This window comes from Notamacropus eugenii, chromosome 5 (genome assembly GCF_028372415.1).
Source record: "Notamacropus eugenii isolate mMacEug1 chromosome 5, mMacEug1.pri_v2, whole genome shotgun sequence".
Classification (NCBI taxonomy): domain Eukaryota; kingdom Metazoa; phylum Chordata; class Mammalia; order Diprotodontia; family Macropodidae; genus Notamacropus; species Notamacropus eugenii.
In genome coordinates, this window is record NC_092876.1 from 292,489,112 (window position 1) to 292,514,793 (window position 25,682).

General features: G+C 34.8%; 1 protein-coding gene across 3 annotated transcripts in view; it reads left to right on the plus strand.

Annotated features, from left to right (window-relative positions):
• Window positions 1–12,597, plus strand: part of LRP1B (LDL receptor related protein 1B) — a 2,222,640-nt gene extending 2,210,043 nt beyond the window's left edge. For all 3 annotated transcript variants that reach the window (XM_072613193.1, XM_072613191.1, XM_072613192.1), the window contains 4 exons: window positions 4,764–4,854; window positions 6,295–6,439; window positions 9,528–9,626; window positions 11,932–12,597. In XM_072613193.1, coding sequence (XP_072469294.1) covers window positions 4,764–4,854; window positions 6,295–6,439; window positions 9,528–9,626; window positions 11,932–12,072 — 476 coding nt within the window. In that variant the 3' untranslated portion in view covers window positions 12,073–12,597. The remainder of the gene's footprint in view (window positions 1–4,763; window positions 4,855–6,294; window positions 6,440–9,527; window positions 9,627–11,931) is intronic.
• The last annotated feature ends 13,085 nt before the right edge of the window (window positions 12,598–25,682 follow it).

Sequence of the window (25,682 nt, forward strand, 5' to 3'; positions counted from 1 at the left end):
TAGCAAAACAGAAGTCCGAGAAAGCATGAATAAATATATAGCAGACAATACAGAGTAAAGGAGTTCTCCCATTGGGAACAAGGTATCTAAGCTCACTCAATAAAGAGCACCAAATCTCACCAAAGGGGAAAATTCCCCCAGATCTCGTGTATATGAAATCTCTAGGGACATGAAAGAGACTGCCAGCTCCACTCATGCTGGCTTCTTCTCAGAGTCTTTCTCCCTTTGTGCCCCTGAAGAGAGTTTGGAATCCATCATCTTTACTCTATTGATGCTGGATGCCAGAAGTCCCAAAAAGAGACTAGAGAATCTGAGGAAAGGAGAGAACTCTCTCCCTCTCCTGACAGCTCTGCTCCCGCCTTTCATGCAGGTTCAAGAGACTGATCTCTAATAAGGAAAAAGTCCCATACTATGGACTTTGTGGCTTGGGTTATAAACAAATTCATCTATGTGCACTAGGCAAAAAGAGACAGAGAAATCACAATTTAAGTACTTCCAGCCATTCCACTTAATGAAGATATTCCATGATGCAAGGTTGAGATGGGAAAGGTAAATCCACTATTCCCTCAGTCATTCTCAACTTCTCAATTGGACTGAGTATCCTGGAACTTTGAATGTGATTCCAGAATTTCACCTTCATCACACCTACACGAAGAGAATCTATTTATTCTGCTTAGACTTAATACAATTCAGAACAGCCCCAATTGCCCTATCTAGGTATTCAGGATAGCTTGAAGGTTAGCTTGCTCTAAAGTCCCTTTGCACTTTCATGTATCCTATTTTGCTTTATAGTAAGACAGGAAGAAGAGGCAGTTTTGTGCTATGATCACCCACAAAATAGAATAACACTTAGGTGTGAATTCTAAAGTATTCTCTCCCCACCCCCCCACCCCCAGTTATAAGCTTTCCTTCCACATAGGATTTTAGAGGCGTTTGTTTTCCTTCTCCTAATCGATAGCTTAGCTGGGCATAGTGAAAAATACAATTTCTATTCAATTGTTTCCATAACAACTACCTCTGATCCAGCGGTTCTCTGATACATACTACCTTCTTTTAATGAAACACTAGCCCCTTTCCAGCTTCAACTGTTACTGCTACACTATACTTTATGAGCAATTTAATGAATTTTCAAGTGATTTGGACTATATGAAATTTTCAACCCATGTTCTGATTTTAAAACCTAGCCCTACATAAAATGTGACTCAGTGTACTGTGATTCACAGTATTTATTGCAGACTACTTGGGGACAGCTGTGGTATAGTAACAAAAGAATCTGGATTTTTCAAAGGTCCTGAATTCAAATCCTGCTTCTGTTATTTACTACCCATGTGATCCTTAGCAGTTGTTTCTAATCCTCAGTTAATTATCTGTAACCAAGGAATTTGATTTATGTGCTTTCTAAGATCCTTGCCAGCCTTAAATTCTGTGTTCCTCTGTATTAACAATAACCCTTTATTAGGTTGAGCTGTAGAGAGGCTACTTTTGTGATTATTTCCATACTCAATTTTGAAGGAAGATGCACATTATATTAATGATAATTAAAGTCAGTTAAATTGACTGTTTAGTTTGGTTCAACAAACACTTATTAAGTATTTTTTTATGTACAAGTCATTGTGTTAGGTGCTACAGATACAAAGACAAAGCTGAAAGTCAGTCTGACTTCAGGGAGTTTATATTATACTATTAGTCAACCTAGTTCTCTCCTTTCAGTGCCATGGGTTGCAATAACACACCCTTGCACCTTGGAAAAAGTAAAAGTCTTTTTCTTGCCCTATTGAGGTAGGATATTACCTTCAAACTGACAGTCTCTTAACCTGCCAGTTTATGACTGTCTAGCTTATGATGGACAGGTAAGAAAAATAGGTTGACTATTAAAAAACTTTCATTGTCACTATAGTTTAGAATGTAATGTTTATAATTTGAAGCAGTTTCATTTCTGTACCACTAAATAAATACCTGCCCTTTAAGTTCTACAATATTTATAGATGCTTCTGTTTCTTTTCTTATTATTAATGACCATAAAAAAGAATACAATAAGGGACATTGTTTTTCTTTACTGCACTAAATAAACATCACTACACTACAATAAATAAGCAAGATAATTGAAATTACCTTGACTACTTAGGTAGCCATTGGACATTTTTGACGCTTAAACATTGTATTTTAAAATATGGGATTAGACTTATGGGGGTGGGAGGAAGCCCTTTGTTTATGAGCTTAAATATTAACAGTTTCTCAGCAAATAAAAATGTCAGATACTACACGATGCAGCTGAATCCTAAGCAGTTTCCTAAATACTTTATTTTGCTGTCTAAAGGAAAAAATATATATTATTCATAGCTGGTATTATTAGACATTCCTCAAATCACATTTTTAGTGGAAAAAGTAATAAAGTAAGGATATTAATAAGTTTCATAATCAATCAACTGAAGTCATGGTTTATGAAGTAACCAAGCTGTTCCTTGGTATTTAAAATCTGTGAACAAATGTCAATTACTATGCCACCTGCCAAATTCTATCCCATCATTAATTACTAATACGTTGCTATTTCCTAAAAACTTAGCTTTCTCAAAAACACATCATTAGCCTATTATACAACTTAGCAAGTTCTTTTCCTTTTTGTAATATGATTAAAAACAGATATGTAAGTTTTGTCATTTAAGGAATGGGGCAGAGAAAACGTGATATTTCTTGTAATACAAAGGATTATTTTGAAGGGAAATTAGGTCAGATGGATATTGTGGAGTTGTTATTATTGCTACCACTGCTGCTTTGGGAGAAGGGATCATATTTACTCCCTTGTACACAGACTGCCTTATAACTAAGGGGATCACTGACAGCCCTGGACAATTTCTCAAAAGCAATGGAGTCAGATCTCCTCCTCCTTTCTGACTCCAACTCTTCTTCCATCTTTAGCTCTTGTCCTAGATACACATATTAGTCTCATTGCATCATAGATTTAGAGGAAATCACAAAGATTATCAAGTTCTACCTCCATTTTACAGTTGAGTAAACTGAATCATATAGAGGTTAGGTGACTTGCTTAATGTTAGACAGATAATAAATAGCAAAGCTAGAATTCACATTCAAGTTCTGACTGCAAGTCTATCCAGACTACCCATTCAACACATTACCCATTTAGCTGCATGTCATACATTTAGACATTTTCTGTTTTCCAGTGTAGACGGTTAGAATATCTTTAGATTTCCTATGGATTTTACTGACGAGACTCTATAGTATCCTAGATTCAATATAACTAATAAAATGTCAATAATATATAAATAATAATAAAAATTTTTAAAAATATAAAAATAAAACAATTAATATTAAAAAAACAATAAAATACGGTAGGCACCTTAGATAAGAGAGGTAGATCTTCCTATTTAAAACCTTAGTTGATATCAATAATCAATGTCTTGGTAAACAAAAAAGGTAAGTTCTACAGTTATAGCTATCTTAGAGTCTTTTGTAATTTTGACGTAGACACAGATAAATCCTTGTCTTCAGAGGTACATTTTGTTCTACTGAGTTAAATGTCATCTGAAAATCAACAAACAGTAGGATCTTATGTTCTTTAAAACTTTTCATGCTGTCATTAGAAACACCTTTTGAAGTCTGCACACAATACTTTCATGAAGATTTTTATGCAGATGGACTTATAATTACTGGTTGTTTGATCATGGATCTAGAGATAGAAGGAATCTCTTTGTCTACTAGCCCAACTCTCTCCTTTTTACAAGTGATGAAACTGAGACCCAGAAATGTTAAGCACAAAGTAACATAGTAAGTGTGAAAAAAAAAAGGAATTGAACCCAGGGCCTATGCCCCCAAGAATTAGCATTCTTGGACTCATGGGACAGTGTTCTTTGCCTTCTTTCCTTCCTTCTTTCCTTTCTTCTTTCCTTCCTACCTTTTCTTCTTTCTTCCCTTCTTCCCTTCTTTCCTTCCTTTACTCCTTCCTTCCTCCCTTCCTTCTTTCCTTGGGTGGAAAGGTTGGTGGTGGTAAAAGAACCATTCATGATCTTTTCCATTCTTTTTAATTCTTTACTTCTTTGTGATATTTTGAGAATCAGTCCCTGAATACCTTTGAAAATATAACCTTCAGCGTTACTTTCTTCAGTATGCACTTGGTTAATGAATTGAAACTCCACAAGTATTACAAGAGCTGAGGGCAAAGATTCAGGAAAACTATAAATAGAGAAAATCATTAGCTCTGACCCCCATTTGTTTAATACATTTAAAGCTCCCAGCCTTCATGTGATAGCAAGCATGAAATAATATGTATATTTGTGGCAATATGCAGAGGCAGAGACATTCAACAGCTTTTGTAGAAGGAACAATGTATTATACTAGGCACCAGTGTGAGGAAATAAATTAGAGTGTTGGTTCAGTAAAGATGGAAGGAATGATTCAGGAAGTAGTTTCTGAGGGGCATTATTTCTAACCTTGAGAATTCTGCTACATACCTTCAGAATTCTGGCATGTGAAACAAAAGAACCGTTTAGAAAACTGTTCAAGAATGGAAGGGGTTGGATTTATCACGTAGGAACACAGATATGTCCTGGACATCTGAGGAACTGTTGGGTTTTTCCCTTCATACATTAGTGAAATCAAGGTCATCAGTGTGTTTATTTTTTAAATTCTTCACTGTAATTTTATTTGTATCAATCACCCTCAGACTATATTTTAGGTCTCTCTGCACAAAACTTCTGAATTTATTTTTACATAGATACATGTTTTGTTTTGTTTTGAATCTTTTGCAGGAAGTATTGCAATTATCGTTCCTCTTGTCCTCTTGGTGACACTAATTACTACTTTAGTAATTGGTTTAGTGCTTTGTAAGAGAAAAAGAAGGTAAGGTGTATTGTTCTTTGACTAAAAAATTAAAGGTCAGTTGAAAACATGTATGAACATGTGTATGTGTGTATATGTTTTATATGTGTATCTAAAATAAGATTTTTTTTGCTGTTTTCCCTTTGATAACCAGAACTGAGGTGATTTTGTTCATATAAGCAAACTCTTTAGATCTCTCCTATTTAACGTGTATCCCTCATCTCACTGAATTATGCTTTTCATTCTTGGTTTTAGCACCAGCTCAGAATTACTGGAAATGACAATAGTTTGGTCAGTCCCTATTCGTGGTCCCTTTGCTGGAATGGAGATGGTCTGGTTAGAATAACCAGATAAATTGTCAATTAATTTGCTCTTTAGAATCTTCCTTTGTGGTCCCTGATCACCAAATGATTGTCCATGAGTGATCTACCCAGAGTCTTGCAATATCAAGGACATCAAATTTTTCAATAGTGAGCCACATGATCATAAATGTCGATACTTATGGGCTACACTGATTCATTTGAATGATTGATTGTAGTGAGGTTAATTTACAATGACTCACTGACCTAAAACTGCTAACATGGCACCTAGCAACAGTCAGGTAAGTTTAGTGGTCTTCAGATGGTTAAGCTAAATTGGCCAATAGTTCATGTTTTACAGAAAATTAGATAGTTGTCTAAGTATATTTTCCTAAAAATCTCCCATAGGCTTTATCTCAAGATAAGTTCAGTTGTATTTGACCTTCCAGTCATATGTTGAGTGCCCAAGCATTATGCAGAATGTCCCCAAAATCTTAGTGAAGTTTTAAATTTAAATAGCTTATAGATTATAGCTTTTAAGATATTACATATATGTGTATATGTTACATATACATGCATATATTCAGGAATAATTATACATACAGATATATGGATATTATATATGTACATATTATATTACATGTATTATATGAGCAAAGAGCTATATATACCAAAAAGAGTTTAAGAATGACTAACTTAGAGTTGTAATGGCTTACCACAGCAAAGGTGACCTGAAGCAAAGAGAAATCTTAGAATAGTTTCTGTAGGTCTGTTATAGAAAAAAATGAGAATTTGTCCATATAATTTGAAGAATAATATTCTTTTTTAAAATTTCTCTTCATTACATTTTGGTAGTAATAATGAAGTAGACGGTCTACTTTTTAACCTTCTTGGAGAAAGATAATTCTAAATATGGATGTCTTTTCACTAACTAATTTGGAAAAACTAAGAATAACCTTAATGTTTTATTGGAATTTTAATATCCTTTTCTCCCTATAAAACCAATAATTTGTCATTTACTAGGTGCATTTCTATGTTGTTCCAGATTTTTTTCTCAAACTAGATTAAATGGTTAGATGTAAAAATGAACTCATTAAATACTTACAATCCTGCTTATGATATTTTCAAAATATAACCACTTTTGTTGTTCCTGTTATTATAGGACAAAAACAATTAGAAGACAGCCTATTATAAATGGAGGAATTAATGTGGAGATTGGCAATCCATCATATAATATGTATGAGGTGGACCATGACCATAATGATGGCAGTCTTTTAGATCCAGATTTCATAGTAGATCCAGCAAAGGTAACAGCATTTTCTTTAGAGGGTAAAAAAAAAAGAAAGAAAATGGCTCATGTTCTTAGGGCCATAACTCTTTCTACATTTCTGAAATTAAACACACTTCCCTTTCAGTTGAAGATATTAAACAATATTAAGGATTCTTGAATGTTACATTTTCTTCCAAAGAAAAATTTGCAGGAATTCATTAACTAAAATTATAAATTACTTTTGAAAAGAAAAAAATATTTAGGGGAAATGTACATATGATAAATTCACTCAGTTTTAAGTATACAAAGTATTCGTGTAAAACAATACCCATTTTCTAAGCATAGTATAGTTAAATATTCATTGAAACAAAAACATATTGTATGGATTCCAACAAGTCAAATCTCATTCTATTGGGGAAAATATTAGGGAAAAAGTTCAATGTGGACAGCAAAATAACCTATAAAAGTGCTTCTCTGGCCCAAAAAAATGTATTTTTTTCTTTATGGTATTTGGAATTAAAGTGTTAATGATTATGTGTTCTCAGTTGTCTATATGGGGAATAGAGACTCAAACTGGGATTTCACTAATAGAGGGAACCCCCTGGTAGGTAATGCTCTCTACCCAAATATCAGCACCTTTTCTGTAACTTTGAGTCTTAGAGACTACTGAGAAGTTAAGTGACTTGTCCAGGAACATATCACTATGCCAGAGGACTCTCTTGAATCCAGTTCTTCAGAAGTTCCCTATTGACAATGACACACTACCTCCACAATAACAAAACTTATTAGCAGATAACTTTCTCTATTCAACATCCTTTCCTTATTCTACCTTGAGAGATATCATTAACCTACAGACCAATAAATTCTACATTTTCATTAGATTAGATTCATTCATTAGATTCATTAGATCACTGCTGCTTTACTTTGCTTTATGGTCACTTTTACATTAGGAAAGGGAAGTAGACAAGTCAAGTAGTTAACCAGAAAACTGAGGCAAAAAAACCAAAACTATTACTTCCATCTGAATTTTAATATTTTCAGTAAAGATGTTCAATTTTTACACTTTTAATTGCCACGAATTGATTTCATTTTTTCCAAAACTTGGTCTTGGATTAGATATTCATTCAACAGTTCTTATTTGAGCAGATACTATGTTCAGGAACTGTTCTAAGCCAAAGAATCTTTGTATGGAATATCATTGTAGGACACATTACATAGCCCTTCCATGATGTGGTCCTCAGATTTCGTATGGCCAATCATCCTTCATCCAGGTGACAAAATTAACATTCTTAATTAAATAAATCAACAAAGTGGCAACTGCTTCTGTGTCCACAAATTGAATTGAACTTGCCTTGGAATGGGGCATTTGTCTCTCTTTTAAGACATTATATTAGTGTAGAAGGCCTTGTTATTGGAAGCAACAATATCCAACTGAAAATCAGTGTTAGTAATTATTATTAATTTGGTAACATGCCTACATTTTAAATGTGTTTGAGGTACAAACACAAGTAGCCTTAATTTTTAATATTTTTGGTACTGAGAATTGACAGAAGAGAGGAAACCTGAATGTTTTCATTAGATATTTTGTCTGAGAAGCAGAGAGACATCTAAGATATATTTTCCGAGCTCTTTCTAGGACACTTAGGGATTAAAATTACACAGTACCTATAATCACAATACATTATTGTTTGAAGAATCTAATTTAGACTATTTCAGTGAGAGAAAATGTTTTAATTTTCCCTGTAATTTTAATCCTTCATTGATTAAACTGAGCCACTTATTAGGCACTTCAATGAAAATAGCTCTATGGGACTGAAATTCAGTTTGTGGGAAGCCTGTGTGGAAATCTTTCTTCTGTCAATTTCTCATTTACTCTAGTAACAAAAAGCTGCCCTTGATTGTCCTTTGGACATACTAATAATGGAGGTTCATAAAATGAGATTGAAGTTCCCCAAGGTATCAGCATATGACTTGGAAAGAGATTATTTGAACCTGGATTGTTACCCAGACTACCACTGTCAGAAAAAAACAGAAGGAATTACACGAATTATTCAGTCCAAGCCCATTGAGATAACTGAAGACCAGAGAGGCCTTTACCTACAACCTTTACCTGCGGTTATGGCAAGCCAGGTCTTGTAGCTCTCAGGCCAGTGATCTCCCTTACAGTTCTTTTATGTATTTTCTGTGCAAAGAAGGAGGTTACACCCTGAAGAAACTTCATTTCCCTGTGTATGTCTAGCCTGATCAATGAAATGGACTAGATAGCTTGCCATGTGCATCCCTTTTATTAAACATAATTAAGATGGATAATAAGGTCAATAAAATACACACAGTGTTGAGTTCATAAAACATTCTAGATATAAAGAGGGAAAATTTCATTTCTTCTAATTTCTCTTACACACACACACACACACACACACACACACATACATCCATATCATTTTGACACAAGCTACTGTCTCCACATCCACTGCTTGTTCCCATTACTTCCTTTCATGTCACTAATAGGATTTAAGGTGTGGGTATCAAGCTGACTAACCAAACCTTTGAGCTTGATTAATTCTAACCTACAGCACTAAGTTCAAGGGCTATTCTAGTTCTTTGGACTAGTTCTAATCAATCTGTTCTATCACTTCTTTTTCTTGAAAAGTAATATGAGTGCTCTTCACAGGGGTGATGATTAATTCTGGTTTGAGTAGAAGCAGTCAGGGTTAATAAAATGGTTGATTATCCAGAATGGTTCTACTAGCAGGACTTCCCAAAGTGAAGAGCCTTTAATTGGGAGATGCAAGCATATTATTCACAGATCTGTAAGAAGGGACATTATTTCCTGGGGGGAGAAAATGAAATGGAAAAAATATCTCTTGGAGCTCAGTATCTCCAAAGGTAGACTGGAGAGAGCGGGCATGTCTGCATCTGAAGCGGCAGGGGAATATTAATATTTCAATGATAGCACAGAACTTCCCTTGATAAAGGCAACATGTACAGTATTTCAAGTTAAATAATGGTTTAAGGACAAAAATATGTTCATTTTTGTGACAAAAATAAATAAATATATAAATATGATGGGAGGGGAGATGCAATGTTGTATAGACCAGAAACTAAAATTCTTTATTTATACACAGGCCAGATATATAGGGGGAGGACCCAGTGCTTTCAAGCTTCCCCACACAGCGCCACCCATCTACCTAAACTCTGATTTGAAAGGACCACTAACCGCAGGGGTGAGAGAAGAAAATTCATCTTTCTATGTCCATTCCATCACAGAGCTCCTCATAAGCCAAGACTGGGCATTTGGCTTTGCAGAGGCATAGTTTTTTATTGAGCTTTTAATTAAAAAGTTATTACAAAATATAGAGATTTTAATTGCTTGAGACTAGTTGTTTTCATGTTATCTGAGATTTTAAGATTTTCCACAGCCCATTAAAGAAAAATGAGACTTCTGCAGAAATAAGAAAATGTTATAATGAGCATTTACAAATATGTCATATTGAAGCAAAGTGATATTTCATTTCTTAGAAATTTAGAATTTCTGGGCAGAAATTTAACATGAAAAAATTAAAATGTTTAATCTTCAATTGTCATTTATATATTATTAAGATAGACTAAGTTCAAGTAACTAAATTCCATAGAAGCATGCTGTATGCTTTAGAAGAGAATCATCTGTTATTCATTTCCATATTTTATGATGTTATTATTTATTTCTTGCCTTATTTGCATCAAGTGGTTTCAGGGACCTTATAACTAAGATTGCATGGAGTAAGCTCGATTATAAAATGTAAAGCATTGTTATGATTGCTCCTTTTTTTCTTAAATACAATAATTGTATACATACTACCAAAATGTATTACTTCAACATGAAAGATCAATGTAGCTGTGTTCATTTTGAAGTTTCTATTTCCCTAACCTAGTAAAGTATCTGCTCTCAAGTAGGTGCTTAATAAATGATTGTTGAAACTTACAATAATAAGAACTAACATTTAAAAAGCACTTACTATGTTTCAGGCACTGTGCTAGGTGCTTTATAATTATAATGTCATCTGATCCTCGTAACAACCGTGGGAAGTAGGTCCTATTAATATCCCCATTTTAGATGAGGAAACTGAGTCAAACAGAAATCAAGTGACTTGCCCAGAGTCCCAAAGCTATCAAGCATCTGAGGCTGGATTTGAACTCAGGTCTTTCTGATCTAACTCCAGATAAAACACTCTATCGACTGTGCCGCCCTAAATGCTGAAACTCTAAATGCTGAAAAAATTAATTCCATAAAGTAATCCTATCAATGTTAATGCAATTATACTGTACCTATTGACACTTTTAGAGCTAAAAATATTCCTGTAACCCAGTCTGAATGTGTGCTTCATAATACTTTAGAAACAGCCCAGTAAATTATTTTTAAAAATACGAGTATTTAAGTAGAACAGTGAGTTTGCACGGAGCTACAACAGCTTTGGTTACAAAGCTTTTCCTTTATAAATACAAATATTTTGCTTTTTTAATGGTAAGAAAAAGCAAAATAACAAGTGACTAAGTGATTTTTCTGTCTTCACAGTTGTTGACTGAATTTAATGACTGCGGGTACTGTAGCCAACCAGCCAATCCTTAGAGATTTGTTTGGTGCCTCTGTCTGTATCAGTTATATAATCTGTTGTTTTAGTCACAAAATTAGTCATCATGAGAACAAGAACATCAGAATGGAAAAGTATTCTTTCCGAAAGTAACTTATAAGACTATATCTATAACCTATAATTTGAAGGAAAAGACCAAGATTCAAGACATCATTCTGGTGTTTCCAAATGACTGGCATCATACTGACAAAAGACTGAAATAATTTGATTGAATTTTGAGTTTGAATAATATCTTTTAGAATGAAACAGGAAATGATAAAGATGTCACTGTAAAACCTCCAAGTATTGATATCATTCTAGGACTTGAAAGATTCAACTTGTTTCCCTACTCTACATCTAGACTCCACACAGATTTCACAGGAAGTTTCATTAAAGTGTGACCAAATTTACAAAATATATTGAACCTCAAATTGATCATTTTTCTGATAGAACATTTCAATAATTTGCAATTTTGCCTAAATAAGACATCCCATTTAAATTATACTACATATTATGTACATGCCCCTCTTCACTTATCTAAAATACTATTATCTTTGTAAAGGATGAACGAAGAACTTGTTCAGTGAGATGAAAGTGACCTCCTAGCTGTTCCCCATATGCTTCCTAAAAGATTCTCTTCTTACCTCTTCCTCTCAGAAGTCCTAGATTCCTTGAAAACAAAGTATAAATACCATCTTTGCTGATCATCATCAACCAGCACTTGAAATGATTGTGTATTTGCTTTATATTTGCCCTTGTCCATCTATCATACCATGAAACGTAAACTCATTGAGGACAAGAACAATTCTAGTTTTGTCTTTGTATACCCAACATAGTATTTCATACGTGTTGGGGGCTTATTTTTTGTTCTTATTGAATTTGAGTTAACTGAACAATAATTCATTTCTTTCTCTCTCCTCAGCCAACGAATTACTCCAATCCAGTGTATGCAAAGTTATATATGGATGGACAAAACTGTCGAAATTCCTTAGGAAGTGTTGATGAAAGGAAAGAACTTCTTCCAAAGAAAATAGAAATTGGGATAAGGGAGACAGTGGCATAATCTTCTGATACCTTTTATATTCTGTATAAATGTATAAAATATAAGGATTACTTTTGTATGTTCCAACAGTATTATAATTGTTTGGGCATCAGCATTACCTCTATTGTTTCTCCCTTTTTGGGTTTAATTGTTTTATGAGATTTCCGTTGTTGATTTGTTTTTTGCTGATGACTCTTGATTGACCATTTGTATGGTATTTTTACAAAAAAAAAAAAAAGAAACTGCACTACAGTACAATTTACAACAATGCTGCTGATATGACACACCTTTGAATTTGTTAAAATTAAAAACATATCCCTTTGTAGTGTGAATATGAGCAATCTATTTTGTATGAACTTTTTTGGTTCTACTTAGTCAACAAAGATGATATCTGCACTTTTCCATGATATAGTCTGAAAGCTGTAGTACGGTGCGTCATTTTTTTCTGTTTAAAATAGTGAAAGAATGATTGAATGGTATATTCTCTTCTTTGCGCCCATTAGGATTTTACTTCAGAGCCTGAATAAAAGTATATAATCTTAAAAATTCCAACATGGCCTGCTTTTGAAATTTGCCTTAGATCATGAAGAGATAAATGAGGCTTTAAAATAAAAAAAAAAGATATATAAGATAAATTCTAATGATCTGCATGAATACAAACAACTATGCTTTCTTTAATTATATGTGCTATCCTAAACACATACGCCATATAATCAACATTTGTATTTAACCAATACTGGTAGAACGTAGCAACACTATCGTAAAAGCTGAAAGACTTTACTTGCTATGGAACAAGACCTGATCCCCATTAGGCCTTTAGTACAGTAGCCACTCTAGAGCACAAGAGGGCATTACCTATTCACATATTATGGATGCGTTCACCTGCATTTTGTGGATGATTAACCCTTTATCACACTGGAAACAACAAAAGAGAAAACATAAGCACATATATTGACAAAAGAATTTCAATTTGTGAAAGCAATTGAATTGTTTTTATGAGGCCATGAATATAAGAAAAAGCAGCTTTTTTAGTAAGCAGTGTTGATTGAATATGTTCAAGGTACATTAGGACCAATTCATTATGTTCCCCATTAAAAATATTTATTGCCAAGGGACCATAGGAAAATAGTTCTGGGATAACCATTAACAATCCATAATCAAAGGTGAAAAAGTGTCAAAGTTGGACAAAATACTCTGGTATCCATTTCTTTTCCATTCTATACAAGTATATAGAGCCCACTCACTTATTTTTTCCCCAAAATTTCAACTGAAAGAAATATGACTTATTTAAGTTACATATAAAAAAAGATAGCATTTTTATACAAATATCTTTAAAAGGCACAAAAGATTTATTCACATGGTATGGAGGGCTTTTTGTTCCTCTGATAGACATGACCGACTTTTAGCTGTCATAATGTATTAACATAACAGATGAAATATGTTTGTGGTTGCTCTTTATTCCCTTTGTACAAGCATTAAAAAACTGCTGTTTTATAAAGAGACTTTTTGGTTGTACTATGTGCATGCATACTACCTATTTCTAAACTTTGCCATATTGAGGCCTTTATAAACTATTGATTTGTGTAATACTAGTGCAATTTTGCTTGAACAATGTTATGCATATCATAAACTTTTTCAGGTTCTTGTTTAAGTACATTTTTTAAATTGAACAGTATTTTTCATTTTGGTTATAATAGTCATTTTGCCTATGTTTCTACAATGAAGTGTTCGATACTTTATAAAAAATTGTTGACTGACTTATTTAAATGAAATTCTACATATTTAAGTCCTTGTGTTGGGTAATTTTTAAAGTTAAGAAATTGATTGCCTTATAGATAATTATAAAACTTCCTGGGAAGAAGAACTCTGGACATGAGGATAACATATTTGTCATGGCTCTAAAGTACTTACTGTAGTCTTGGGAAGTATTGACTTCATTATACATGAGGTTGCCATGATTCTCTCTGCTGTGCTAGAGAAGAAATGCCCCCTGGCCTGGGAGGAAAAAAGCAACTCTCTCTGCTTCCTACCTTCTTCCTTACTTTAGCGTTCTCTTACAGAGCAGCCAAATCCAAACAGAGAAAGAGAGACAGAGACAGAGAGAGAGACAGGGACAAGGGTGGAGAAAAGGGAGAGACGGAGGGAGGGAGAGAGAGAAAGTGAAGGTGGGAGGGAGAGAGGGAGAGAGAGAGAGAGAGAAACACATACAGGATATTGTGTAGTCTGTGTCCATATAAGCCCAATCCTTCCTCTCATCTTCCTCTGTTGAAAATGTGGTGGAGATGGAGAAGATAAAACTTATAAAGATACATTTAAATGCATCTTGAGATGATGGTGAGCGAGAGAGAGATGGATGGAGACTGAGAGAGACAGAGACTGGGAAAGAAAAGACAATAAGACAGATGTACATGCCATAGAGAGTAGAACGCTAATCTTGGAGATGAGTAAAGTCCTGCTTCTGTTATATATTGGTTGTGTGATCATGAGCAAGTCACAATCTCTCTCAGACAACTCTATAAGAATATAAGATGAGATGCCAACATGCAGAGATGGAGTTTCTACAAAATGAAATATAATGTACTGATGTAGAATACACAAATTTAAAGGTAGGTTCTACTCATGGAAAAGCTTTTTTGACATATCTCCAAATAAAAACTGAGCCATGTTTACTCACAAAAGATCTGTATTTGTTGACATTTTGAAAAAAATAGAGGTCAGAACATTAAATTGGAGCTCTCTCCTTTTTTTTTTCTGCTAAGGTTTTAATTTGTGTGAGATTTGACTTAGTCCTCAAAAATTTTGGTGTTCATGAAATTTGCAAATTACATACTACCACTGCACATATATTTCCCAAACTGGAACGTGTCCTGTCTTCCAAATCTCTAAAATAATATAATACTGACAGGTGTCACTCTGAAGGTTAGAGTTATCTTCTGTAAAAGTGAAGAACTTAATCCTTCTCCAGCCTTGACTAACTCTTCCATGGATATTGAGTTAAAGTACGCTATTTTCATTGCTCATCATTCTGTGTTCCCCTGCCCCTTACTCTGAACAGTTAATCAGTCACATCCCATTACAGCAATTAACTCAGTTTTTGGCTTAGGGGAAATATAATAGCCCTCAGGTGGTTCATTTCTCTGCTATTTTATTGAGTCTGTAACAGACTAAAGTATTACTAATTTATTAACACTATCACAATAACTCAGAGCCCCTAGATAAAAAAAAAAAAATTCCGATAGAGGCTTAGCTCTCTGTCCTAATTTAAATGTTGTGCATTGCCAGATAGCATCTGGATTCTTTGTTTTAGGTAAAATCAGAATACAGAAAATTCTAGACAAAAGAATCAAACAGAGCATTTTACAGTACCTATTATTGGACAGACATGAGGAGGGGAAACTGGGGCAAGAGTGGATTTCTTAGAACTTCTCTCAGTCAAGAGGCAATTACAACTAGCAGCTTTAGTACAAATTCTGTGGCTGCAAGCAGGGCTATATTGGTTTGTATTTTAGCCACTAGCTCTCAAACAACAACAGCAACAACTTTATAGGACACAGTTTTGTATTTAATCTGCATTATTATCATTTTTTCCCATCAATTTCTCAAGCCTACATAAAATAGTAAAGCAAGTTCCAATTTGTAGTATTTGCCAATTTCCAAGATGTAAATGCTCACTCTGAAAACTTGGCAATCGTCTCTTTAGGTGGTACAAGTTGATTTCAAAACACCTCTGGCTATAGGTGCCTAACAGCCCACTTTCAGCACTCCTTTCGCTGCTGCAGTTTGGCTCCTTTGTGTTTTAACTTTTGCCTGTTGCTTGGGTATCACTGGTTCTTTCCAGTTTGGCTTATGATATCCAGAATAGGTATTTCCCCCAATGCCATTGCATCTTTACTCGTGTCCCTAATTCCTTCACTCTCTCCAAAACTGAGTGGGCATCAGCATGACTTCAGTCTGCCTTTTGGCTCAGGTAACAATACATCAAATCATTCTTAGGGCTGAAAGGAAAAGCTTATCCCTCTGAACAATGAATTTCAGAGTGTCATTCAGTTCTCAAATCATATACACGCACATAGATATGTGCGTGTATATGTTATATGTGTATATTACATGTATATGTACGTAGGTATATGTGTATTATATGTGCATATACATATACACACATGTGCATGCATACACATGTGTGTATGTGGTAAATATATAATCTGTATGTTATGTGATGCCAGAAACAAAAGAAAATTGATTACATGTATCTCTTTCCTTCTCCATCTCATCCACTCAATAACTTAAGTGAATTGCATTGTTTTCATTATTTGATATTTACAAAACCAAAGAGTAAGGCCACACATGTGCCCCTGTCATTATTTAGTGCAACTGTAGAAAGTATAAATGCATGAGTTTCTCATATCATTAATTCCCATAGTGATAACAGCTTTTGCAAAGAGTTCTCCATCTTCTACATATTTCAGTTCACTTAAAGATCAGCTCAATTTTTTAAAACTTTGTATGTATGTATAGTGGCATCACATGAGTCCATCACAATGGAGAACTCCATATACAAATATATTCAACTCATATATAATTTATATGCCTGAGATACTGAAAGGTTAGGCTACTTGAACAAAGTCATATAGGTAGAACAGGGCAGCTAGGTGGTGCACTGGATAGATTACCAGTGCTGGGAATCGAGAGGACCTGAGTTCAAATCTCACCTGAGACACTTGACACTCACTAGCTGTGTGACCTTGGGCAAGTCACTTAACCCCAATTGCCTCATCCTGGGTCATCTCCAGTCATCCTGATGAATATCTAGTCACTGGATCCAGATGGCTCTGGAGGACAAGTGAGGCTGGTGACCTGCACAGCTCTCCCTCACTCAAAACAAAGTCAAGTACAAGTTATGTCATCATTTCTCTGATGGCATGGTTTTTCTAGGCAACGAAGGACAAACACACACAGGTAGAAGGTATCAGAAACAGGACACGAGCCCAGTTCTTCTTGACTCTGACTGGCTCACTATCCACTACACCTTCTATACCTTCTACCTTCTTAATACTATACTGTTAGTGATGAATTATGCTATGAGGTCTTTATTGAAGGATGATCATTTGGCATCTAATGTGTTATGATATGAAGAGACTCAAGAATTCTGTAAGACCAACATGTTCGGTCACCTCTTCCTTTTTCCCAATGAGTATGCCTTCTTTTCATGCATGTATAGGAACAGGTTTAGAAGAATATTTTAAAGAGGTATGCCATTTATACTTGGGGCTGTTTGTTCCAGGGAAGTTATTCAAGTGGTGATATTATCTAAACATCTTGACATGCATTCTTAATATCCAATCTACTTGTCAATCTCTTTGTACAGTTATATACACATCTATGTTAGATGGCAAAGCATGGAACTGTATTCTCTGCTTCAGCCACTCCTTTTTAATGGGTATCATTTCTTTATAACTGTAATTCACTTTGAGAAATAGGCAGCTTCCATACAATCCCATTTTTTTTGCACCAAGGGAGATCAAAAATACTGAGAAAAATTGCTACTAAATAGTAAGATTATCCAGCTGATAAATACTCTGCTAAAATCTTTGCCATTCCCTCTAATGGATGATCTGCTCCTTCAGAACGTGTCTACCAGATATTTGTTAAGGTAAGTGATGCAGTGCTATTACTTTAGTCATTTGTTCACCACCACATAATTTTTCAGCTGCTGTTTCTTCTGCAGTTTTAATACATAAATTACAAGGTTTCTGATGCAACTTGATTTTCAGTTTATTTATGCACTGGTGGCTTGCAGACCTGGTAACTTAACTGTTCTATCACTTGAAATGTAATATTGATAGTTACAAACCACACACATCTTATTGCTTCCAGTAATCTAAAAATTCATAAGTAAGGAAATAATTTTCTACAGGAATAAGTTGTAAAATATAGTTGAGAATTAGAGATAGGAGTTCCAAATGAGGTAGTAAGTAGATCTGGTTTAAGAAAGCATGCTGAATTTTTGTCTTTGAAAATAAATTGGCTGATGAATGATATTTCTCATTAAATCATTTTTTCCATTTTCCATTTTTAATAATATCTTTTGTTTAGATATCACCTTCATTCCCCTTCCCTGATAAATTATCCCGTTTAACTAAGAATTAAAGAAGCAAAAAATCAGTTCAGCAAAATTATCCAACACATCCACTGTGACTGATCCAGGGTCATAAAAGTTATATCAGAAGTGAGATTTGAACACAGGTCCTCTGACTCCTGAGTAAATATTCTTTCCCTTGTATCATGTAGCTCAGCCATTCACTAACCCAATGTTCCATAATCATGCCATCACATCACACACACACACCTACAAAGAGCATAGCTTTAGGTTTTTACAAAACATTTTACATACATGATTTCATCTGACCCGTTGTCCTAGTAACATAAGAGGACCTTTGTTACAAAAATCCTCCTTGCTGAGAGCTGCATTTGCACTTTTAGTGCTTCAGTGGTTGAATGTCTCCTTTACTGAATTGTCCTTGAACTATCCATATGCTGTCTCAGGGTGGCAAGAGAAATTGGTGTTCTCATGGTTCAATTTATGGCATAGGTGGCAGGCGATCCAAATATACCCACAGTTCTCGTTCTATTTCAACATATTAAAGATTAACCAATTAATCCTTACTTTAAAAGCTATGGCTTGAGTAACTCTTAAGTACCAGGATTTTAAGTGTGATATATTTTAGTTAGTTTTTGTGCTTCCTTTTCCATCTGGCCAATTCTACTTTTTAAGCAGCTGTTTTCTGTTTCCAAATCGTTGACTCACTTTTCATAAGTCTATTACATCACTCTCATTTCTTTTCCCAATTTTTTTTCCATCTCTCTTATTAAGCTCCTTGTTGAACTCTTCAGTGAGTTCTTTTGGGGTTTGACACCACTTCCCATTATTCCTTGGGGTTTTGCCCATAGGTGTTTCGACACTGTTGTCCTCTTCTGAGTTTGTATCTTGATCTTTCCTGTTACCATAATAACTTTCTATGGTCAGATTCTTTTCTTTTGTTGTTTTTTGCTTATCCTTTTCAGCCTTTTTCCTCTCTTTTAAATTTTAGCTCACTCCTGCAGTGGAAGGGACACTGTCTTGGGTTTCTTATGCCACAGTCCCTAGCTTTTTACCTGGTCCTGCACTGATTTTGCTCTAAGGCCCATGTGAGACCTGCTGAAAGCTTAAGGGATCTGGCAGCTTACTTGGTGCTGAGTCAGGGCCCCATCCTGGTGTCTGAGGCTAATGGAGCATTCCTGCATTGGCATTTGCCTGTTTGCCTGGAGCTACACTGAAGCATATGGCAGGGCCAGTGCTCGCAACTGCCTGTTCACCTGGATATTCTTGGTTATGTGTGGAAGATACGTAAGCACATCTAGTTAAAAGTGGAGTTGATGCTAGGAACCTAGCTTTTCTGACTTCTAGCCCAGTCATGTTGTATCACGTTACACTGTTGCTTATCCTAAAGAGGCTGATAAGATAACATTCTCATTTATCTAAGGCTCATTCTCTGTGGATGCTCCTTTGCAGCATATGGAAGAAGCTGTTAAGCTGCAAATCAGTCACAAGGATTAGAAAATAGAATAAGCTACAACCACCATTTCTAGAGCAGCTTATTGGGTTGCTCCAGAAAAGACCAGCTTATACATGTTTTCATTGAACAGGGGTGGGAAACCTATAGCCTCAAGGCTACACGTGACCTTCTAGGTCTTTTGGTGGTGGTCTTTTGACTGAGTTCAGGTTGCACAGAACAAATCCTTTTATTAAAGGGATTTTTTCTGTGAAGTTTGGATTCAGTCAAAGGGCTGTACTTGAGGCCCTAGAGTGGCCTTGAGGCTACAGGTTCCCCACCCCTGGCCTTAGATCCTATGCCTCACATGTTGTTCCTCAAAGAGGGATTTTTATGCTGTCCGGGTTCAGCAGTATCATTTAAGATGCCTTCTAAAGCATCCTTCCCATGGAGCTCTCATTACCTTTGAGGTTCTCATTTCCTGGGTTAAAATTGCCAGTCCCATTTGAAGTACTTTAAATTGACTGTATGAAGAAGAAATGACATGTTTCCTAGGGTAACCTTGAAAATAACCATTGGCCTATACATCTAGGGCCTAGCTGAAATAAGGGCGTACTTCACAAGAGTCAGAGAGATACGAAGAAACAGAATATTTTATGATTTACGTTTAAATTCTGTCCGCTGTCCGTAGTATTGTGGCTGACCATGGTAAATGTGTCATTACTCATTACTGATGACTTCTTAGCATTCCTCCAATGAACAGGGCATATCCTATTTATTTTCAGATAAATGGGGTTATTGATGGATATCAGAAATGATTACTCCATAAGTAAAGTGAGATTTAAGTATATAAACGACTGATTAAATTTAAGTGATAGTGGGTCTTAATCAGAATTATCTTCTGCAGAATTGTCTGAATTTTCCTTTGGTAGAAATATACCCTGCTTCTGTTCTCATTTTCAAAAGGCTAAGATTTATGTTCACTTAGCCCACTTATTTAAGAGTGAGATGAGAGTAGAAAGCTATAAGTGTGGTGAAAAAGCACAAAGGTCATATAGTATGCCAATTTTTTAATGCTTTATTGATGTATTTTTATACCATAATCTCTTCCCAATAACTCTCCCATAGTACTCTTCCTTATTAAAATTAATTAATTAAGTAAAACTTACGAATGCAGCATGTCAGGTGGCTGGCAGAGCATATAATATTGTGTAGGGATAATTTGCTATCTCCCTACCAACAAGAAAGCCATGTGTTCTAACATTAAACTTCTGGGACCAACACTGGTCATAAGCTAATTGTTTTTGAAATAAATTTTGAGGCTATCCTTATTTGTAGACAGCTATTAAAATAGAGTTGTGTCTACAGACAAAAATGCAAGTGGACAATTGAAGCAGTTTACCTGATGATCTAAGCCCAAACAGTTTGATTGGATGTGTGTAAATGATTAAAATAAAAGGTATTTTGTTTGATCCAGTTAATTAGCTATTCAGATAATTGTCTCCATTTTCTCACTCATTTGGTGTCTATGTTCTGTTATATGGCTGCCATTACATCATTTCTATTCAAATGTAATTAAGATGTAATCATTATGATTTGTACTCTTCTCCCTACCTGTCAATTTTAAAGACAGAACCTTTTTGTTTTATTTGGGATATTTAGTTTAACATTATCATAATGCCCCTACATACCATGTAGATCCCTCATTTGGGCTTGGAAATAAAATACTAATCAAGCAGTAACTCCTGTGTAAGTAACTGGTAAGTAGTAAGTATAAATATATATACATATATATATATATAACTATCCAAAATGAATGTCTTCCATGGATGATGCAAGACGCAGATCTGATCCCTGACTCCAATCAATTAAAATGATGAAAGAAAATCTAGACAAATGACCTCCCTACTCAGATGAAGGCTAATTAAAATGCATGCCCTGCACAAGTCAGTTGACTCTCAATTACAATTAAATATGTAAGGTTATCAGAACATAGCAAGCATGGTGTTGAACTCCATCCTCCCTCATTAAAATGAGGCCAGTAGAGAGAGGGTGGTAGATGATATGAGAGTTTCAGATAATGCAGCAAATTGTGATATACCCTGAATTAGATTACCAGGGTAATAACACTGAGATTATCACGACAGGCTATTAGTTTTAGTGTGCACAAGGTTAAAACTCATTGGACTGTGAACATTTTACAAGGGTCCTATCAAAATATCAAGTAGATTGGTTTAAGAAAATCTGTCAAGCTCTAGATCTGCTCCCATGGTGTTGGGCTAATTTTGCAATAAAATTAATGACTCCCTTAAGATGAAGAGATTTATTATGTCCATGAACAGTTCTAATTGAGTTAACCCAATCAGGCAACTACAGCTCACACAGCTTAAGGAAAGAATGATTAATAAGAAGCGGAAATCTGACTTTTCCCCCTTCTTTTTGCCTGAATTCACCTACATTAGTCTGTTCAAATAATTATTTCATTTCCATCCCAGTTATTTTCCCTCTAACTTCTAAATTAGTTTGTTTTCTTAAGTGAGCCCTTCAGGAAGGTCTCAGAGACCCTTGTAAAGCAGTTTGTGACTTATTTTGGTTTTGTTTGTAAAGTATGTGTATTTAATTTCTTTCCATCAATTGACTTAAAATTTTAATGAAGGCATACTCTAAAGAGGTATTAAGTGGAAAATGCTAAAAGTTTCTATTTGGTTCTTAATATAAATAACAGTCTCTCTACTGCTGCTTTTTATGGCTGCATTGAAAGCAGAGATATGACAGATCTAAAATTGCAACAAGGAGTGACTAAGTATGTGTCATTTTTCTTTTAAAAAAAGCCATTGTCATGAGAATAGAATCAGAATATGCTGGTTTCTCATTAAAGTCTTCCTATGAGGATGGGATGTAGCAAATCCAGTACACAATGTGGAGCAGAAGAATGTCATCTTACACATTCTTCTGGGTGTAAATTTTGACTGACTTCACATTTTACTGCTTTGTTACAGGTAGCTTAGACTGTAAAAGAAAGAAAATAGAAATGGCAAGCAGATTAAATCATAGGATTTTTTAAACATTAGAAAGAGACAGAAACATTATACAACCTTACTCTGCTCTCTTTTGCAAATGGATTAACAATGAAATACTTCAGATCCCTTCCAATTCAACAAGACTCATCACATAGACTATGCAGGGATTTCTGTGGACTATCCATTACAAAGCTACTACTTTTTCTCTGTATCTTATTTGAGTAAATTTTATTTATATTCAGATATCATCTGAAAATAACTTTTATCTTTGTAAAGTCCTCCAGAGGTCAGACAAGTCCTCAATGAAATGTACTCTGCTCATTGTTTTTTATTATTATTTGGTAAACTTAAAACCTTGAGGGCTTAAGGGGTTGTGTGTGTGTGTGTGTGTGTGTGTGTTTTTGTTGTTGTTGTTTTTGTTTCCTTCTTTTCCTTACAATTATATAATTTGAGAATGGTATCTGCCTTTGTTTGTCATCTAAGATCAGCTCCGCGATACTCTGAACCCAAGTTTCTTTATATATACAACGAAGATCTCATGAAGAGTATGTCAGTAGCCTCCCTTAAAAGCAATCTCCAAAGGTTAGAGATATTCTAAACACAATGATCTTGTACATTCAAATCCTTTTAAAATGTCTATTGGGGCTAGGCAACTAAGTGTCTGTAGAATTCAAAATAGTTTCTTCAGTCCTTCATGATATAAATAATTTGAATGGTGTGTTTTCTTCACCAGTGCAAGTTAAAACTACCCAATGCCTTCAAAGATGATCTTCATGGGTTTCTACTGGCATCCCAAATTCCCAACTCATGGACAACCTTCTAATGATAACTATTTTCAAAGTTAACTGGCTAATCATCAGACAATAGACATAATATGTGAGACCTGTTTTGTCCACTTTGATAAAATCTGATAGAGTTTGTGGTCCAATGGCAGAGCCTTACAGAGTCACTTCCAAGGAATAATGAAACATCAGAATCAAAAATTAATAGAATATGCAGAATGCTACTTATGAGAATATGAACTAAAATTCCTTATGTCTTTCAATCTTCAAGGAAGTCTCCTTAGTCCAAACCCTCCAGGATTTGGAAAATGGCAGTGGTCACTCTCAGTTTATGATCACATAGGCTTCCACTGAATCCACTGTTAGAAGATAAAGGAAAGCAATTTGGGTTTAACATCGTAATGAATCAAAATTCATGGAAATCAGCAGATGACTTTCTAGAAACATTTTGCCCCACTTTTCATGGGTATGTTGTGCCTTATAATAGTCTCAGAATTAGGAAGAGATGGGAAAGGTTTGGGTTGTTTTTGAAATATTAGTTTTCTTACATAGTTATTTCTGAAAGAGTTTATTTGTCACTAATTTGGAATTTAACCATTTCCATTTAGGATAGAACTGATACAAGGATTAAAATGTTCACTTATTGGTTGTGATCAGGTTTATACATAATCCATACAATTCTGATATGGTGCATAAAAGTTCTGTTATCTTCATTTTCTTAAAGTCATTTTCACAGCACTTGAACAACAGGCTTTATTCTATCAACAGAGATATAATTTGAATAAAATGTAAGTTGCTTAGCAGTGCTATGCATTAGCTTACCTGGCAATAATAAAGCTTCTATCCCGGCCATGAAGTACATTTTAAAAATAGGAAATCAGAGTGCTGAAGTGAAAAACAATTGGAATAATGTATCGTGGCCTAGCAAATTCAATAATGATATTAATGTTGAGTTAACCTTTAATGAAGATAACGTTGCTTGAAAGGCTAGCTTCCTGTCTTGAAATTCCTCCCATTTGGTTGTATAACTGGTATTTACATAGCTCTAGATCTGCTCCCATAATGTTAGGTTAATTTTGCAATAAGATTAATGAGTCCCTTGAGATGAAGAGATTTATTATGTCTACGAACAGTTCTAATTGAGTTAACCAAATAAGGCATTTACAACTCACATAACTCAAAAAAAGAATGTCAAAGTTTGTAAATCAGTTTACAAGCATTATGTCATTTGAGCCTTATAACAGCTCTGTGAGGTAAGAGATGTTATCATACCCATTTTACAGATGAAGAAACTGCAGTATGGAAAGGTTGTCTGGCATGTGCATTATCACACAGTGAGTTTCAAAAGTAAATTTTGAATTCAATTCTTTTTGATTACCAGTCTAATTCTCTACATCTCCCTCCCCTTTACACTGTTGGTAGAAAACAATTATCAACCCTGTTATCATATCCCTTCTCTCCAAAGTTTCATAAGCTGCAAGTTCTTAGCTCTAAGTGGCTATTTATACTTTTCATGGATTACTGAGGTCCTTTAATATTTCTCTTCTTAATCATTCCCTTTGAGCGTTTTACTGGGTCTAACATGAAATGTGGAATGGGGAAAGAAGAGGTAGATAAAAGATCAAATCCCTCTTTTAATTCTTTACAATTTAGGAAATGATTGTGCCAGCTGAGGATATTGGAATCTTCAGTCACAATTAAAGTTTGAGATCCACTGATTGCTTTATTCAATCAACAATACAACCATGTAAACTTAAGCGGAGGAAACTAAGGATGTTTAGCAAGGAGGAGAGAAAATAGGTGAGGCACAATACTTTTCTTCAAATATCTGAATGGCTTTACGTTCTATATATGTATTTATTCATTCCCACATGGAAGAAATAGAAGAAAGGAGAAGGAGTCACAAAGAGATAAATTTCAACTTTATGTAAAGACGAAAACATTTAAAATAAGAATTAATGTGTTGCCTCATTTGGCGTTAGAGATCATATCACTGGAGCTACAAAATATGAGCACATCTTAGGGATGTTACAGATCTATACATATTTTTATATAGACATATACATAAACTGTGAGTCTATGATATAGAGATACAGCTCTCATAGAGAAAACTTTCTGGACCTGAAAATGATCATAGTCACTATCAAGTACACAAGGAACACAACTAAGAAAGTCTAGACTCCTTGTTCTTTACATATCTCTACATTCCCGCCTTTCATATGCCCATTTATCATGTTACCTTATGCGTGCTGTTGTTTAGGTTTTTAGCTGTGTCTGCCTCTTTCTGTCTCCATGGAGCA